At 41.7% G+C, this 20,155-nt stretch overlaps 1 protein-coding gene across 2 annotated transcripts in view; it reads left to right on the top strand.

Annotated features, from left to right (window-relative positions):
- Nucleotides 1-20,155, top strand: part of klhdc8b (kelch domain containing 8B) — a 327,420-nt gene that overhangs the window by 238,638 nt on the left and 68,627 nt on the right. For both annotated transcript variants that reach the window (XM_061974191.1, XM_061974180.1), the window contains 2 exons: nt 2,714-2,878; nt 13,254-13,478. In XM_061974191.1, the coding sequence (XP_061830175.1) occupies nt 2,714-2,878; nt 13,254-13,478 (390 nt within the window). The remainder of the gene's footprint in view (nt 1-2,713; nt 2,879-13,253; nt 13,479-20,155) is intronic.

The following is a 20,155-nucleotide window of genomic DNA, read 5'->3' as shown; positions in this document are numbered from 1 at the left end:
ATGATTGCGCTAACAACATCAGTTGTTTTTATTTTGTTAGATATTGTGTGATAATTAGGGATGTCCGATAATGGCTTTTTGCCGATATCCGATATTCCGATATTGTCCAACTCTTAATTACCGATACCGATATCAACCGATACCGATATATACAGTCGTGGAATTAACACATGCCTAATTTGGACAACCAGGTATGGTGAAGATAAGGTACTTTAAAAAAAAAAAAAAAAAAATAAGATGCATAAATTAAAGGGGAACATTATCACAATTTTAGAATGGTTAAAACCATTAAAAATCAGTTCCCAGTGGCTTATTTTATTTTTTGAAGTTTTTAAAAAATTTTTACCCATCACGCAATATCCCTAAAAAAAGCTTCAAAGTGCCTGATTTTAACCATCGTTATATACACCCGTCCATTTTCCTGTGACGTCACATAGTGAAGCCAACACAAACAAACATGGCGGAAAGAACAGCAAGCTATAGCGACATTAGCTCGTATTCAGACTCGGATTTCAGCGGTTTAAGCGATTCAACAGATTACGAATGTATTGAAACGGATGGTTGTAGTGTGGAGGCAGGTAGCGAAAACGAAATTGAAGAAGAAACTGAAGCTATTGAGCCATATCGGTTTGAACCGTATGCAAGCGAAACCGACAAAAACGACACGACAGCCAGCGACACGGCAGAAAGCGAGGACGAATTCGGCGATCGCCTTCTAACCAACGATTGGTATGTGTTTGTTTGGCATTAAAGGAAACTAACAACTATGAACTAGGTTTACAGCATATGAAATACATTTGGCAACAACATGCACTTTGAGAGTGCAGACAGCCCAATTTTCATCAATTAATATATTCTGTAGACATACCCTCATCCGCGCTCTTTTCCTGAAAGCTGATCTGTCCAGTTTTGGAGTTGATGTCAGCAGGCCAGGGAAGCTAGGGTCGATATTCTTCTCTTGATCATCTTCGGTGGCATAAGGGACGGTGTGAGCCAAGACATCCAGGGGGTTTAGCTCGCTTGTCTGCGGGAACAAACTGCCGCCATTGCTTGCCGTGCTACCGAGGTCCTTTGTCCCCGAATTGCTCACACACTCCGGCAGATTCAATGGGGGTCTGGCGGCAGATTTCTTTGACTTTATCGTTGGAAATGCATCTGCTTTGAGTGTCGCAGGATATCCACACATTCTTGCCATCTCTGTCGTAGCATAGCCTTCGTCGGTAAAGTGTGCGGAACAAACGTCCAATTTCTTGCCACTTTCGCATCTTTGGGCCACTGGTGCAACTTGAATCCGTCCCTGTTCGTGTTGTTACACCCTCCGACAACACACCGACGAGGCATGATGTCTCCAAGGTACGGAAAACAGTCGAAAAAACGGAAAATAACAGAGCTGATTTGACTCGGTGTTTGAGAAAATGGCGGATTGCTTCCCGATGTGACGTCACGTTGTGACGTCATCGCTCCGAGAGCGAATAATAGAAAGGCGTTTAATTCGCCAAAATTCACCCATTTAGAGTTCGGAAATCGGTTTAAGAAATATATGGTCTTTTTTCATCAAGGTATATATTGACGCTTACATAGGTCTGGTGATAATGTTCCCCTTTAAAAACATTTTCTTGAATAAAAAAGAAAGTAAAACAATATAAAAACAGTTACATTGAAACTAGTAATTAATGAAAATGAGTAAAATTAACTGTTAAAGGTTAGTACTATTAGTGGACCAGCAGCACGCACAATCATGTGTGCTTACGGACTGTATCCCTTGCAGACTGTATTGATATATCCCATCCATCCATCCATCCATCCATTTTCTACCGCTTATTCCCTACGGGGTCGCGGGGGGCGCTGGAGCCTATGTCATATACAATCGGGCGGAAGGCAGGGTACACCCTGGACAAGTCGCCACCTCATCGCATATAATGTATGAACCTGAATATTAATAACAGAAAGAAACAACCCTTTTGTGTGAATGAGTGTGAATGGGGGAGGGAGGTTTTTTGGGTTGGTGCACTAATTGTAAGTGTATCTTGTGTTTTTTATGTTGATTTAATTTAAAAAAAACAAACAAAAAAATAAAAACCCGATACCGATAATAAAAAAAACAATACCGATAATTTCTGATATTACATTTTAAAGCATTTATCGGACATCTCTAGTTATAATGTTTATTTTTAAGTAGCGATCAGATGTTTTGTGGTTTTAAACTGCCCTTTATCATGTTTCCACATTATTACACAAACTTCATCCTTTTTTTTCCCTTATTTAAAAATGTCAACATGTCAAACAGGAAGTGAACCGACTAAAAAGTTAAAGTTAAAGAACCAATGATTGTCACACACACACTAGGTGAAATGATTCCCTGCATTTGACCCATCACCCTGGATCACCCCCTGGGAGGTGAGGGGAGCAGTGAGCAGTAGCGGTGGCCACGCCCGGGAATCATTTTTTGGCGATTTAACCCCCAATTCCAACCCTTGATGCTGAATGCCAAGCAGGGAGGTAATGGCTCCCATTTTTATAGTCTTCGGTATGAACTCACAACCGACTGATCTTAGGTGATTGCTGAGACGTGTACAAGGTGTAGGATTAAATAAGCTCTGCTTCTTCCTACTTATTTTCTGACTTACCGAGCTCTGCAAGTGCGCACGAGACGCACTTGACAAATGTAACTTTGTGCGACGATGAGTTGACGTGTGTGTTGTCGTCTGTGCAGATGGCAAGGTGTACGCGCTGGGAGGTATGGGAGCGGACATCACGCCGCAGGCCCTGGTCCGAGTTTATGAGCCAGAAAAGGACCAATGGCAGCCGCTGACCTCCATGCCTACGCCGCGCTATGGAGCCACGCCCTTTGTAAAAGGAAACAAAATCTACATCATGGGTAAGACGTTTTCCCCACTATACTCTTCCTGTGTTTTACATCAATATTGACTAGGTGCCCTTCCCAAATATATATATATATATATATATATATATATATATATATATATATATATATATATATATATAAAAGAAATACTTGAATTTCAGTGTTCATTTATTTACACATATACACACACATAACACACATCTACTCATTGTTGAGTTAAGGGTTGAATTGTCCATCCTTGTTCTATTCTCTGTCACTATTTCAGAACACACACATTATACAAATATACATTATAAAATCAACAAGAAAACGGGAGCTTTAATTTGGGAGTCTGAATTAGGATCAGAAGTTCCTATATAAACATTGCGTACTCACGTCGCCATTTTGTATTGATTACTGCATATGTGCACTGGATTCATTCACAAATACAAACTACAACTCACAAACACTTTAGAGTTAGGCTCCACCATCAGAATGTGTACTTAAACTTATAAAGATCACATGGATATCATTTAGTGAGTTGATTCACCAAAACTAACCTGTTATACAGGAGGAAAAAGCACACAGGACGTTTCAATTGTTCACAGACTGGTCGCGCTCATCAGAATGACAAGACACTTCCGGTCTGCAGGTGATAGCATTCAATTGGGAAGAAACGCCCTACTGCCCCCTACTGACCAATGTGAATACTGATAAACGTGTAATGACAGCTCCAAAAACGAATTCAAACCACAAAATAAAATAAATAAATCAACACAAAAATGTGACACATTATGGGTGGGTCACATATGCATGTACAGTAGATGGCAGTATTGTCCTGTTTAAAAGTGTCACAACATTGCTGTTTACGGCAGACAAACGAAAACTTGACTGCTGTTGTTGTGTGTTGTTACCGCGCTTGGAGGACGTTAATGAAACTGCCTAACAATAAACCCACATAAGAAACCAAGAACTCGCCCTCGATTATTCTACAGTTATAACGTGATTGGGCAGGCATGCTGTTTATATTGTGGGAAAGCAGACGTGAGAACAGGCTGTCAACACGTCACTCAGGTCCGCATGGAGCTGGAGGGGGCGTGGCCTCCAGCTCCGCCTGAATTTCGGGAGATTTTCGGGAGAAAATTTGTCCCGGGAGGTTTTCGGGAGAGGAGCTGAATTTCGGGAGTCTCCCGGAAAATCCGGGAGGGTTGGCAAGTATGACGCAGATTAGCATCACATATATCCGTTCGACAAAGAAGAAAACTAAACCCATGATAATAATAACTACCGTATTTTACGGACTATAAAGCGCAATTAAAACTGTTTTTTTTTGTCTCAAAACTTGACAGTGTCTAATGTACGGAATCATTCTGGTTTTGCTTACCGACCTCGAAGCTACTTTATTTGGTACATGCTGAAATGATAAGTGTGACCAGTGGATGGCAGTCACACATCAATCAATTCCTTTATTGTCATTGTCATAATAACACTTGAGTCATACATGAACAACGAGATTTTGTTTGAGCTTTGTCCAGCGGCATAGAAACTGCATTAAAGTGCAGGTTGACCATAGTTTACATTTTAGCATTTTAGCATTGTCAGGAAGATCTCGATAAGAGGGGTGTGGGGGTGGGAACAGTCCGATGTCTGATGGGTGTTACGTTGATGTTGCAGCAATGCAATGTCCAGAGCACAATTATTGAGGTGGTGAAGAGTGAGGTAATAAGATGGTCCGGGGCAGCAAAGGGGCAGGTTGTTCATTTAGCAGTCTCACAACCTGGGGATACAGACTGTGAGACATTCTGGAGGTCCTGGCGCGAATCGATCTATACCTCCTTCCAGAGGGTAGCAGGTTGAAGAGGCCATGTGCTGGGTGGTATCTGTCCTTCAGAATGTTGTGTACTTGCTTTAGGCAGCGAGTTATGTACATGGCACTCATCTCTGGGAGCATCGTCCTTGTAATTTTGTTGGTTCGCTTTAGTGCAGCTAGCAAACCACACTAAAAATCCGTAAGTGAGGACACTGCTGATGGCACAGTTGTAAAAGTTGACCATTGGCAACAAATGCGTGAGTAAATTGTTGAACAGTTTAAGAAAAACCTTTCTCAACCAGCTATTGCAAGGAATTTAGGGATTTCACCATCTACGGTCCGTAATATCATCAAAAGGTTCAGAAAATCTGGAGAAATCACTGCACGTAAAAGCTAAGCCCGTGACCTTCCATCCCTCAGGCTGTACTGCATCAACAAGCGACATCAGTGTATAAAGGATATCACCACATGGGCTCAGGAACACTTCAGACACCCACTGTCAGTAACTACAGTTGGTCGCTACATCAGTAAGTGCAAGTTAAAACTCTACTATGTAAGGCAAAAACCGTTTATCAACAACACCCAGAAACGCCGTCGGCTTCGCTGGGCCTGAGCTCATCTAAGATGGACTGATACAAAGTGGAAAAGTGTTCTGTGGTCTGACGAGTCCACATTTCAAATTGTTTTTGGAAACTGTGGACGTCGTGTCCTCCGGACCAAAGAGGAAAAGAACCATCTGGATTGTTATAGGCGCAAAGTTAAAAAGCCAGCATGTGTGATGGTATGGGGGTGTATTAGTGCCCAAGACATGGGTAACTTACACATCTGTGAAGGTGCCATTAATTCTGAAAGGTACATACAGGTTTTAGAGCAACATATGTTGCCATCCAAGCAACGCTACCATGGACGCCCCTGCTTATTTCAGCAAGACAATGCCAAGCCACGTGTTACATCAACGTGGCTTCATAGTAAAAGAGTGCGGGTACTAGACTGGCCTGCCTGTAGTCCAGACCTGTCTCCCATTGAAAATGTGTGGCGCACTATGAAGCCTAAAATACCACAACGGAGACCCCCGGACTGTTGAACAACTTAAGCTGTACATCAAGCAAGAATGGGAAAGAATTCCACCTGAGAAGCTTAAAAAATGTGTCTCCTCAGTTCCCAAACGTTCCCAACTACTTTGGCACGTGTTGCAGCCATGAAATTCTAAGTTAATTATTATTTGCAAAAAAAAAAAAAAAGTTTATTAGTTTGAACATCAAATATGTTGTCTTTGTAGCATATTCAATTGAATATGGGTTGAAAAGGATTTGCAAATCATTGTATTCCGTTTATATTTACATCTAACATAACTCATATGGAAACAGGGTTTGTACTATCTCTTTAAGTTAATAGAATTTATAACATTATTATTGGAATTCAAGAAACATTATTATTGGAAATTGAAGCCAAAGTATAAAGTATGGCTGTACTTCTTTGTCAGTAGTTCTTTTGCCCGCAGTTAAAAGTGCATTGAACAGTTAGGTGTGGCATTGATGTGCAGCAGATGCACAAAGTCGTGCTTGTGTCAGCAACTCAGCAATCAGGCTTTGAGTTGTCTGCTGCCATGACATGCCTCTGAAGATGGAGAGCTGCGACACTCAATGCACCAACTGATGATAGTTGAAACGCTATGTCAGAAACAAGTAGGGATGGGTACCAAACTCAGAACTCTTAGAGGTACCGACCGAATTCCATGGGTATTCAGTAGTACCAGTTCATGTGAAATCAAACTGTACCAGACTTTGATACCTTTGTTGCACATGCAACATCGACATCAGCTCAAACACTTAATATATATATATATATATATATATATATATATATATATATATATATATATATATATATATATATATATGTATTTATATACATATATATTAGGGCTGCGAATCTTTGGGTGTCCCACAATTCGATTCAATATCGATTCTTGGGGTCACGATTCGATTCTAAATCGATTTTTTCCGATTCAACGCGATTTTCGATTCAAAAACGATATTTTCCCGATTCAAAATGGTTCTCTATTCATTCAATTCATAGGATTTCAGCAGGATCTACCCCAGTCTGCTGACATGCAAGCAGAGTTGTAGATTTTTGTAAAAAGCTTTTATAATTGTAAAGGACAATGTTTTATCAACTGATTGCAATAATGTAAATTTGTTTTAACTATTAAATGAACCAAAAATATGACTTATTTTATCTTTGTGAAAATATTGGACACAGTGTGTTGTCAAGCTTATGAGATGCGATGCAAGTGTAAACCACTGTGACACTATTGTTGTTGTTTTTTATTTTTATAAATGTCTTATGATAATGTCAATGAGAGATTTTTAATCACTGCTATGTTGAAATTGTTACTAATATTGATACTGTTGTTGATAATATTCATTTTTGTTTCACTACTTTTGGATTGTTCTGTGTGGTGTTTGTGTCTCCTCTCAATTGCTCTGTTTATTGCAGTTCTGAGTGTTGCTCGGTCGGGTTTGGTTTTGGAATTGGATTGCATTGTTATGGTATTGCTGTGTATTGTTTTGTTGGATTGATTAAAATAAATAAATTAAAAAAAATAAAATAAAATACATAAAAAAAAAAAAAAGAGAATCGATTCTGAATCGCACAACGTGAGAATCGCGATTCGAATTCGAATCGATTTTTTTCCCACAGCCCTAATATATATACACACACACACATATATATATATATATATATATATATATATATATATATATATATATATATATATATATGTTTATACATATATATATATATATATATATATATTTTTATATATATATATATATACACACACACACACATATATATACATATATACATATATATATATATATATACACATTTATGTATATACACACATATATACATACACATATATATATATATATATATATATATATATATATATATATATATATATATATATATATATATATATATATATATATATGTATATATATATATATATATATATATATATATATATATATATATATATATATATGTATGTGTGGGAGAAAAAAATCACAAGACTACTTCATCTCTACAGGCCTGTTTCATGAGGGGTTCCCTCAATCATCAGGAGATTAATCTAAAAAATCTCCTGATGATTGAGGGAACCCCTCATGAAACAGGCCTGTAGAGATGAAGTAGTCTTGTGATTTTTTTTCCCACACATACATATATTGCGCTCTACTACGGTATCGAGCACTATTTTTTGGATAACCTTATTAAGACATATATATATATATATATATATATATATATATATATATATATATATATATATATATATATATATATATATATATATATATATATATATATATATATATATAAATGTATATTTATATAAATGTATATATATATACTCTGGACTACTAAGGACCTTCGTATTGTGAGGCACATGCACTAACCCCTGTTCCACCGTGCTGCCCAGTGCTAAGTAGTTCATCTTCCATATATTCAGGTTCAAAAAGTATAAGGTTGTCAATCCTCATTTGTCCAAAAAAATAGTCATATTCGTCGTCTATTACCAAGTCTGCCAAGATTAGTACACACACGAGTTTGTTGCCGGAAGTAGAAAGTGCGTTTCTGTGAGCAATGAAATAAATGCGCCCACGAAAGAAGTTCCGCTAATGCTTAAAATGACCAAAATTCGGTAACTATTGTACATGTTGCATATTGTAATGAACGTGTTTGTTACTACCGTTATTGCAGCGTGTATATAAAACGTTGATTGGGGGTTTTGAAAAAGTTTTGCAGGGCTTTGAAGGCTTTGTAATCCTCAAGTTCTAGTCCCACATTGTTGACTGTAAGGCTTCCCACGCACTTCAAAACTGTCTCACTTTGGCAAACCATTTCACTGGCTTTCTCGCTGACCCTCTTCTACATGACCTTCTTTCCCATTTGCCAAAGTTCTCAATGCTTTCTATCACCATTTGGACGCCCGCTTTGCACATATGCTTCGAGTGTGAAAGCGAGCGTGCGTCTTCAATCGGAGTGAGCGATGGCTGCTGGTGGTGATGACACTTCACTGAATGCCAAACAAGCTTCAGGCTGGGATTAGTAAGAGGAAATGAAAAAATGCCAGGACAAGGGAAATATTTGCACCTGCAGGAATACAACATGCTGTTTTTTTTGTTTTTTTGACCATGGCAGGACATTTGAGTTGATTGACTATAGATTGGATCACTAATTTACCCTTTCATGAAATTAATTCATCTGTGGGATGTAATTAATTTTCATTAAATCAGAGGGAAAGACAATATCCACAAAATCTCTTGGACTTCCGAGGCAGTTATTTTACTATAATTAGTTTGAAAACAATTTTGTGTGAATTTTACCCTGCTTGGGCAGCCCATCTAAGCAGCAAATCAGTCAGACCTAAATAATATTGATAATAATGGATTGGATTTATATAGCACTTTTCTTGGCACTCAATGAAATGTTCCCATCATTGTAAAGTCAAAAACATTTTTTTGTTATTTTTGACAAAAACAAATGTTTTTGTTTTTACTTTTTTAGATTAATTTACTTGAAAATGATTTAATATAGTTCTTAAAACATTTTTTTTTTTTTTTTTTTGGAAAACACAATTTGTTTAAATATTTTATTAAAAATACTTTGGATTTTTTCAAATTATTATTATTATTTTTTATTTTTTTGGTTGCAATATTCAGTTCAGTTTCAGTTTATTTGGAACATGCACACGATACAATGTAATGCATCACATATTTCCAGTTGTTTCATTACGGCACGTCCGAAAAGGAGTAGGAAGAAGCAGAGCTTATTTAATCCTACCCCTTTTCATACCATAGCAATTGTTTCCCATTTCCTTGTTCTCTGTAACAGAACAGTGAATGAATAAATAATAAATGTATGATATACCATTGTAAGTAAACAAATATTAAATACATAAATAATCTTTATCTGAAAAGAAAAAAGAAAAAAAAAACGTTCAAGATTTTCATCATAATTATTGTTGTGTGTACTTTGTGAACACTTGTAGTTTGATATTCAGTTTTTCCTTTGAAATATACCCAGGGGAACTTTACCCTACCTTATTCAAGTCTAGTTTAGTTACAGTATGATGGCAAATTAAAATAAGATGCCCATGCAATGCCAAACATGTTTTTTTTTTTATCAATTAATATTTAAGACATTTCCTCCCATTATATTAGACACATTTTATTATCGTGTTCATCAAAAGAACATAATCAAAATGCCATTGAAAAATAAATCAAAATATTATAAAAATGATTATAAAAAGTATTAAATTGGATACATATTTTTTTAAAATAGCCTTTTAATTTTGCAATATTTTCGTAATTCCTTAAAAATGGCTCCTCACAACCGGACCGTGCTGTCTTCCTGTTTAATAACAGCGTCTTCTACAGTAGACATTTGATTTTGATCCATTTTTTTTTGTCAGAGTTAAAGGAGTGCTCTGCTGTTTGTAAGGATCTTCTGCAAAAAAAGTCCTATGACAGCACTCAAGTGTTTTAAAGAATCTGCATCAAAAATGTGAGTCTCTCACAAGATTTGTCCTTAACTGACCACCAGTTGAATATGCTAAATGATGGGGTGGCTGGTTGTCCCCTGCTTCTCCCGTGCCTTGTCCTCTGCGTCTGTCTATGGCAGGGGTCGACAACCCGCGGCTCTAGAGCCGCATGCAGCTCTTTAGCGCCGCCCTAGTGGCTCTCTGGAGCTTTTTCAAAAATGTATGAAAAATGGAAAAAGATGAGGGGGAGAAAAAAAAAAAAGTTTTAATATGGTTTCTGTAGGCAGACAAACATGACACAAGCCTCCCTAATTGTTACAAAGCACACTGTTTATATTAAACATGCTTCACTGATTCGAGTATTTGGCGAGTGCCGTTTTGTCCTACTCATTTTGGCGGTCCTTGAACTCACCGTAGTTTGTTTACTTGTATAACTTTCTCCGACTTTCTAGGACGTGTTTTATGCCACTTCTTTTTCTGTCTCATTTTGTCGACCAAACTTTTAACGTTGTGCATGAATGCACAAAGGTGAGTTTTGTTGATGTTATTGACTTGTGTGGAGTGCTAATCACACATATTTGGTCACTGCATGACTGCAAGCTAATCGATGCTAACATGCTATTTAGGCTAGCTATATGTACATATTGCATCATTATGCCTCTTTTGTAGCTATATTTGAGGTCATTTAGTTTCCTTTAAGTCATATTAATTCAATTTATATCTCATGACACACTATCTGTATGTAATATGGCTTTTAATTTGTTGCGGCTCCAGACAGATTTGTTTTTGTATTTTTGGTCCAATATGGCTCTTTCAACATTTTGGGTTGCCGACCCCTGGTCTATGGCCTGCTATAGACCTGGCTCTGGGATTCTTGTCGCTGGCCGGCCTGGCAGCGTGGGGCCGGTGGTCCCTTGTTCCCTGGGCATCACACCTGCTGTTTTGGGTTGGGCTCTCTGGGTGGCTAGGGGCCGTACTATGGCTCCTTCACACACTGGGAGACAAATATATTGTACATACAAATGCACATACATACTCACACACACACATTTATACATACACATATGTATATTCATTCAATAATACAAACCCGGTTTCCATATAAGTTGGGAAATTGTGTTAGATGTAAATATAAACGGAATACAATGATTTGCAAATCCTTTTCAACCCATAATCAAAGACAAGACAAGATATTTGATGTTCAAACTCATAAACTTTTTTTTTTTTTTTGCAAATAATAATTAACTTAGAATTTCATGGCTGCAACACGTGCCAAAGTAGTTGGGAAAGGGCATGTTCACCACTGTGTTACATGGCCTTTCCTTTTAACAACACTCAGTAAACGTTTGGGAACTGAGGAGACACATTTTTTAACCTTCTCAGGTGGAATTTTTTTCCCATTGATGTACAGCTTAAGTTGTTCAACAGTCCGGGGGTCTCCGTTGTGGTATTTTAGGCTCCATAATGGGCCACACATTTTCAATGGGAGACAGGTCTGGACTACAGGCAGGCCAGTCTAGTACCCGCACTCTTTTACTATGAAGCCACGTTGATGTAACACATGGCTTGGCATTGTCTTGCAGAAATAAGCAGGGGCGTCCTTGGTAACGTTGCTTGGATGGCAACATATGTTGCTCCAAAACCTGTATGTACCTTTCAGCATTAATGGCGCCTTCACAGATGTGTAAGTTACCCATGTCTTGGGCACTAATACACCCCCATACCATCACAGATGCTAGCTTTTACACTTTGCGCCTATAACAATCCGGATGGTTCTTTTCCTCTTTGGTCCGGAGGACACGACGTCCACAGTTTCCAAAAACAATTTGAAATGTGGACTCGTCAGACCACAGAACACTTTTCCACTTTGTATTAGTTCATCTTTGATGAGCTCAGGCCCAGCGAAGCCGGCGGCGTTTCTGGGTGTTGTTGATAAACGGTTTTCGCATTGCATCGGAGAGTTTTAACTTGCACTTACAGATGTAGCGACCAACTGTAGTTACTGATAGTGGGTTTCGGAAGTGTTCCTGAGCCCATGTGGTGATATCCTTTACACACTGATGTCGCTTTTTGATGCAATACAGCCTGAGGGATCGAAAGTCACGGGCTTAGCTGCTTACGTGCAGTGATTTCTCCAGATTCTCTGAACCCTTTGATGATATTACGGACCATTGATGGTGAAATCCCTAAATTCCTTGCAATAGCTGGTTGAGAAAGGTTTTTCTTAAACCGTTCAACAATTTGCTCACGCATTTGTTGACAAAGTGGTGACCCTCGCCCCATCCTTGTTTGTGAATGACTGAGCATTTCATGGAATCTACTTTTATACCCAATCATGGCACCCACCTGTTCCCAATTTGCCTGTTCACCTGTGGGATGTTCCAAATAAGTGTTTGATGAGCATTCCTCAACTTTATCAGTATTTATTGCCACCTTTCCCAACTTCTTTGTCACGTGTTGCTGGCATCAAATTCTAAAGTTAATGATTTGTTTATCAGTTTGAACATCAAATATGTTGTCTTTGTAGCATATTCAACTGAATATGGGTTGAAAAGGATTTGCAAATCATTGTATTCCGTTTATATTTACATCTAACACAATTTCCCAACTCATATGGAAACGGGGTTTTGTACATCTTCTGGCTCCAGATTAAACAAATACGTCGACAATTACATGTACAACACCATGAAATGTTGGTGCCCTCTAGGTAGCGGCTCAGTTTTGCAAAGAACCTCTTTACAGTAGATGTTATTCTATTCTGTGTTATATGTGTTTTATGTTGCACGATTGCACCAAGTAAAATTCCTAGTTTGTGAACCCGTTCTCAAACAATGTCAATAAAAACTACTCTGATTCTTGCAACACAACACTGTTGAAACAAGCCATCAAAGTCCTCCTGATGGTGTGCAGCAGGAGGTCCGTGCAGCAGCATGCCGAGTGTAAATCCGACTGAGTTTTGTGTTTACAAGACTTTTAAATCATTCATGTTATTCGTTCCAGCCTGGACAGAAGTTGAATTTTTCTCCCCGCGTCATTCCCAGGCGGCCGCCAAGGAAAGATGCCGGTGACGGCGCTGGAGGCGTTTGACCTGGAGATGAAGAGCTGGACACGCTACCCTTGCATTCCCAGCCGGAGAGCCTTCTCCTGCTGCGCTACCAACGAGCGCAGCCTCTTCAGCTTGGGGGGGCTTCAGCAGCCGGGGCCGCACAACTTCTACTCCAGGCCTCACTTTGTCAGCACCATGGAGGAGTACGATCTGGATCAAGGTGAGTGGTCGGCTTTGATGAAGAGGTAAATCTGTCGGTCTTCATGTGGACCTGCAGGCAGGCTTTACCACAACACACAAGGGCAGCTCAAGGTGGTTGAGTCACACTAATAGTTTATTTTGGGGACTTTTTTTTTTTTGTCGATTACCAAAAATGTTCTCCTTCTTTATTTATTTTTTTAAATTTTTTTTGTTCTGTCGAGCTTCTCAGGCATATCATACAGTTCAAGGGTAGGCAATTAATTTTGACCGGGGCCGCATAAGCAACACGAGCACTGCTGGAGAGCCACACCGACAATATTTCAATTAAATTTTGCTCAATATTATTTTTTATATACCGTAAGATAAATAATAATAATAATAATAATAATAACAACAATAATAATAATAATAATAATAATTAATAATAATAATAATTATTATTTCATTTAACCTAACTTAACTTTATAACTTTTATGGACAGAATTTCTAGGCGCAGTCAAGGCGTTGAGGTGATCCGGTTTGGTGGCTGCAGGATTAGGTCTCTGCTTTTTGCAGATGATGTGTTACTGATGGCTTCATCTGGCCAGGATCTTCAGCTCTCACTGGATCGGTTCGCAGCTGAGTGTGAAGCGACTGGGATGAGAATCAGCACCTCCAAGTCCGAGTCCATGGTTCTTGCCCGGAAAAGGGTGGAGTGCCATCTCCGGGTTGGGGAGGAGATCTTGCCCCAAGTGGAGGAGTTCAAGTACCTCGGAGTCTTGTTCACGAGTGAGGGAAGAGTGGATCGTGAGATCAACAGGCGGATCGGTGCGGCGTCTTCAGTAATGCGGACGCTGTATCGATCCGTTGTGGTGAAGAAGGAGCTGAGCCGGAAGGCAAAGCTCTCAATTTACCGGTCGATCTACGTTCCCATCCTCACCTATGGTCATGAGCTTTGGGTTATGACCGAAAGGACAAGATCACGGGTACAAGCGGCCGAAATGAGTTTCCTCCCCCGGGTGGCGGGGCTCTCCCTTAGAGATAGGGTGAGAAGCTCTGTCATCCGGGGGAGGCTCAGAGTAAAGCCGCTGCTCCTCCACATCGAGAGGAGCCAGATGAGGTGGTTCGGGCATCTGGTCAGGATGCCACCCGAGTGCCTCCCTAGGGAGGTGTTTAGGGCACGTCCGACCGGTAGGAGGCCACGGGGAAGACCCAGGACACGTTGGGAAGATTATGTCTCCCGGCTGGCCTGGGAACGCCTCGGGATCCCCCTGGAGGAGCTGGACGAAGTGGCTGGGGAGAGGAAATTCTGGGCTTCCCTGCTTAGGCTGCTGCCCCCGCGACCCGACCTCGGATAAGCGGAAGAAGATGGATGGATGGATGGATAACTTTATACAAAAGCAGATTGCTTTTGATGGTTTTATTTTTAACACTGTCTTACACAACACTTCCTGATGTATAATACAATGAAAAAATGTCCATTTCTGCACAGGGTTAATTTCTGTCACTTTATCCTGCATTATCCAACATTTTTCTCCGTCAGATTTGGACAACCATCTGTTGTTAAAAATCTATTTTTTTTTTATTTTTTTTTTTGTCCTGTCCAGCTTCTCAGGCAAATCATATAGTTGATGTAGATGCCCAAGTCGGCTGTTCAGATTTACTTTACAAAAAAGAAGTGTAGGATACTGTCATGTCTGTGTAATCATGTTTTGTTTTAGTCATGTTTTGTTTTGTTTAGTTATTGGACTCTTTAGTTTCTGGCTTTTCACTCCCTTGTCTTGTTTCCATGGTTACCCATTAGTTTCACCTGTTCCACGTTTGGACTCATTGTGCACTCTTGTTTGTCACCATAGCAACCCATTAGTTTTCACCTGCCCTCACGACTCACGCACCTGTCTTTAATCATGTCACTATTATTTAAACCCATTGTTGCCAGGAAGTCTCCCTGGAGACATCACACCCCTGACTTTCTGCTTCTCACTCTGTTTACCTCTGCGCACTTCATGCCATGTCAAGTAAGTTTTTTCTATTCATGCCACAGTTAGCGACTTTTGTTCATGTCCATAGTTTTTTGCCCACGTGCAAGTCTTTTTGTTTCGTTAGTCAAGTTTGTACTTCCGCCTTGAGCACGCTTTTTGTTCCTTTGTTAGTGTAAAATAAATAATGTCTTTACCTTCACGCCTTGCCCGCGCCAACTTTCATTTGCATTCCGGGAAAACAAACCCCAAAGTCCAAGTCTTGACAGATACTTCTCTTGTTGCCTTATTTGTATTTGACTTTATTAAATGTATTTATATTATCATTTAGTGCAGCCGGGCCGGAGCAGGAGGGGAAAGAAAGAGACAAAAAAAGAAGACAGAGGGGGAAATTGTGGGGACAAGAGGGGGATTAGACAGAGAGACAAAAACAACAACAGCAAACAACAACAACAACAACAATAATAGAGCAAGATCAGCAAATACGACATGTACAAATATGATGGTAAAAGTGATAGCAAATAAGCAGTTAGCGAAAAATAAAAAATAATACAGAAATGACAATGAGCATTATTACACTACAAAAATCGTTTTTAATCATATTTATTTTATATTGGTTTTTATATTGGTTTTATATGTAATTATTTTTTGTTTTCATTCAGTCATTGGTGGAGCTAAGGATAATATTTGAATATTGTTTTTAATATTGTTGTGCAGCACTTTGGAAACATTTTGTTGTTTAAATGTGCTATATAAATAAAGTGGATTGGATTGGATTTTCCCCTCGGCTCAAAGCCTGCACGTTGGAGTTCAACCCGGTGGACGAGAGGGTAGCCTCCCTCCGCCTTCGGGTGGGGGGACGGGTCCTGACTGTTGTTTGCGCTTACGCGCCCAACGGCAGTTCAGATTACCCACCCTTTTTGGATTCACTCGAGGGAGTACTGGAGAGTGCTCCCCCGGGTGATTCCCTCGTTCTACTGGGGGACTTCAACGCTCATGTTGGCAACGACAGTGAAACCTGGAGAGGCGTGATTGGGAAGAATGGCCGCCCGGATCTGAACCCGAGTGGTGTTTTGTTATTGGACTTTTGTGCTCGTCACGGATTGTCAATAACAAACACCATGTTCAAACATAAGGGTGTCCATATGTGCACTTGGCACCAGGACACCCTAGGCCGCAGTTCCATGATCGACTTTGTAGTTGTGTCATCGGATTTGCGGCCTCATGTTTTGGACACTCGGGTGAAGAGAGGGGCGGAGCTTTCTACCGATCACCACCTGGTGGTGAGTTGGCTGCGATGGTGGGGGAGGATGCCGGACAGACCTGGCAGGCCCAAACGCATTGTGAGGGTTTGCTGGGAACGTCTAGCAGAGTCTCCTGTCAGAGAGAGTTTCAATTCCCACCTCCGGAAGAACTTTGAACATGTCACGAGGGAGGCGCTGGACATTGAGTCCGAGTGGACGATGTTCCGTACCTCTGTTGTCGGGGCGGCCGATTGGAGCTGTGGCCGCAGGGTAGTTGGTGCCTGTCGTGGCGGTAATCCTAGAACCCGTTGGTGGACACCGGCGGTGAGGGATGCCGTCAAGCTGAAGAAGGAGTCCTATCGGGTTCTTTTGGCTCATGGGACTCCTGAGGCAGCGGACAGGTACCGACAGGCCAAGCGGTGTGCGGCTTCAGCGGTCGCGGAGGCAAAAACTCGGACATGGGAGGAGTTCGGTGAGGCCATGGAAAAAGACTTCCGGACGGCTTCGAAGCAATTCTGGACCACCATCCGCCGCCTCAGGAAGGGGAAGCAGTGCAGTGTCAACACCGTCCGTGTATGGTGGGGATGGTGCTCTGTTGACCTCGACTGCGGATGTTGTGGATCGGTGGAGAGAATACTTCGAAGACCTCCTCAATCCTACCAGCACGTCTTCCTATGAGGAAGCAGGGCCTGGGGAATCTGTGGTGGGCTCTCCTATTTCTGGGGCTGAGGTTGCCGAGGTAGTTAAAAAGCTCCTCGGTGGCAAGGCCCCGGGGGTGGATGAGATCCGCCCGGAGTTCCTTAAGGCTCTGGATGTTGTGGGGCTGTCTTGGTTGACAAGACTCTGCAACATCGCGTGGACATCGGGGGCGGTACCTCTGGATTGGCAGACCGGGGTGGTGGTTCCTCTCTTTAAGAAGGGGAACCGGAGGGTGTGTTCCAACTATCGTGGGATCACACTCCTCAGCCTTCCCGGTAAGGTCTATTCAGGTGTACTGGAGAGGAGGCTACGCCGGATAGTCGAACCTCGGATTCAGGAGGAACAGTGTGGTTTTCGTCCTGGTCGTGGAACTGTGGACCAGCTCTATACTCTCGGCAGGGTCCTTGAGGGTGCATGGGAGTTTGCCCAACCAGTCTACATGTGCTTTGTGGACTTGGAGAAGGCATTCGACCGTGTACCCCGGGAAGTCCTGTGGGGAGTGCTCAGAGAGTATGGGGTAACGGACTGTCTTATTGTGGCGGTTCGCTCCCTGTATAATCGGTGTCAGAGCTTGGTCCTCATTGCCGGCAGTAAGTCGGACACGTTTCCAGTGAGGGTTGGACTCCGCCAGGGCTGCCCTTTGTCACCGATTCTGTTCATAACCTTTATGGACAGAATTTCTAGGCGCAGTCAGGGCGTTGAGGGTATCTGGTTTGGTGGCTGCAGGATTAGGTCTCTGCTTTTTGCAGATGATGTGGTCTTGATGGCTTCATCTGGCCAAGATCTTCAGCTCTCACTGGATCGGTTCGCAGCCGAGTGTGAAGCGACTGGGATGAGAATCAGCACCTCCAAATCCGAGTCCATGGTTCTCGCCCGGAAAAGGGTGGAGTGCCATCTCCGGGTTGGGGAGGAGATCTTGCCCCAAGTGGAGGAGTTCAAGTACCTCGGAGTCTTGTTCACGAGTGAGGGAAGAGTGGATCGTGAGATCGACAGGCGGATCGGTGCGGCATCTTCAGTAATGCGGACGCTGTATCGATCCGTTGTGGTGAAGAAGGAGCTGAGCCAGAAGGCAAAGCTCTCGATTTACCGGTCGATCTACGTTCCCATCCTCACCTATGGTCATGAGCTTTGGGTCATGACCGAAAGGACAAGATCACGGGTACAAGCGGCCGAAATGAGTTTCCTCCGCCGGGTGGCGGGGCTCTCCCTTAGAGATAGGGTGAGAAGCTCTGCCATCCGGGGGGAGCTCAAAGTAAAGCCGCTGCTCCTCCATATCGAGAGGAACCAGATGAGGTGGTTCGGGCATCTGGTCAGGATGCCACCCGAACGCCTCCCTCGGGAGGTGTTTCGGGCACGTCCGACCGGTAGGAGGCCACGGGGAAGACCCAGGACACGTTGGGAAGACTATGTCTCCCGGCTGGCCTGGGAACGCCTCGGGATCCACCGGGAGGAGCTGGACGAAGTGGCTGGGGAGAGGGAAGTCTGGGCTTCCCTGCTTAGGCTGCTGCCCCCGCGACCCGACCTCGGATAAGCGGAAGAAGATGGATGGATGGATGGATGGATTGGATTGTCACACCTGCCGGCTTGTCCCATTTCAGTCCTAACTCGTCCAAACACGCATTTACCTATGTGAACAAGTCATTACCTGTGGTTGTCTCTTTAATTGACTGCATGGCTGCCAGCTCCTCCGGGATTTGAAAGTCTGTAGTTATCCCACGTAAGAAGATGAGCAGCTGGGCGGTGTCACGTGCATCACAGCTCTCATCCAAAGCCAGCGAAAAACAGTCAAAGTCTCCGGGCATTATCAGCGCAACAGAGTCCAATAAGCACTCCTTAATAAATTCTCTGTCAGAAAACGCCTTACTTTTTCTGGCGATTTTGTGAGAAATGACGAAACTTGTCCTGACGGCTGCATCTCTGGGGGTGGGAAATTTGGCAAAAAGTCCTTGTTGGGTTTGCAGTTTTACCATGCGCGCGCTTAATTAGACAGATTCCGGTATTTTCCCTCGTGCTTCGTCGTGTAGTGGCGATTCAAATGATATCCTTTAAACACAGCAACATGTGTACCACAAATTAAGCACACGGCTTTACCTTTAATTTATGTAAAGAAATACTTGGCAGTCCATGTCTTGTTGAAAACACGCCATTCGTCATCAACTTTTCTCTTTTTAGCGTCTCATCACTTGTCACTGTGCACCTTCACTTATATACATACGCCCATAAATAATACTTTTCAAAATAAAAGCAGCACATTTGTATTGCACGCAGGACATAGATGTTTTTTAAACTTTATTTTGTAATTTGTGATTGCCGCTGTTCTCATTCACTCACAATCACACACGCGCATACGTCCACACGGAAGTAATACAAATAACGCTTTTCAAAACAAAAGCAGCACCGTTGTATTGCACACTCGACATAGATACTTTTTAAAATGTATTTTGTAATTTATGATTGGCCTCACCCGGGCCAGGCAGGGACACACAAAGGGCCGGATGTGGCCCGCGGGCCGCAGAATGCCCAGGTCTGATATAGTTGATGTAGATGCCCATATTGTCTGTACACATTTACTTTACAAAAGAGAAGTGTGGGATACTTCTCTGTTGCCTTATTTGTATTTGACTTTATTAAATGGATTTATATTATCATTTGGTGCAGCCGGGTTGGAGCAGGAGGAAAAAAGGAAGAATGAAGGGGAAATTGCGGGGACAAAATGGGGATAAGACAGAGAGACAACAACAACAACAACGACAATAACAACAACAACAGAGCAGCATCAGTGAATAGGATATGTA

Source organism: Nerophis lumbriciformis, linkage group LG01 (genome assembly GCF_033978685.3).
Source record: "Nerophis lumbriciformis linkage group LG01, RoL_Nlum_v2.1, whole genome shotgun sequence".
Taxonomy (NCBI): domain Eukaryota; kingdom Metazoa; phylum Chordata; class Actinopteri; order Syngnathiformes; family Syngnathidae; genus Nerophis; species Nerophis lumbriciformis.
Note: the sequence above shows the minus strand (reverse complement) of the source record. Positions and strands in the feature narration are given on the sequence as shown.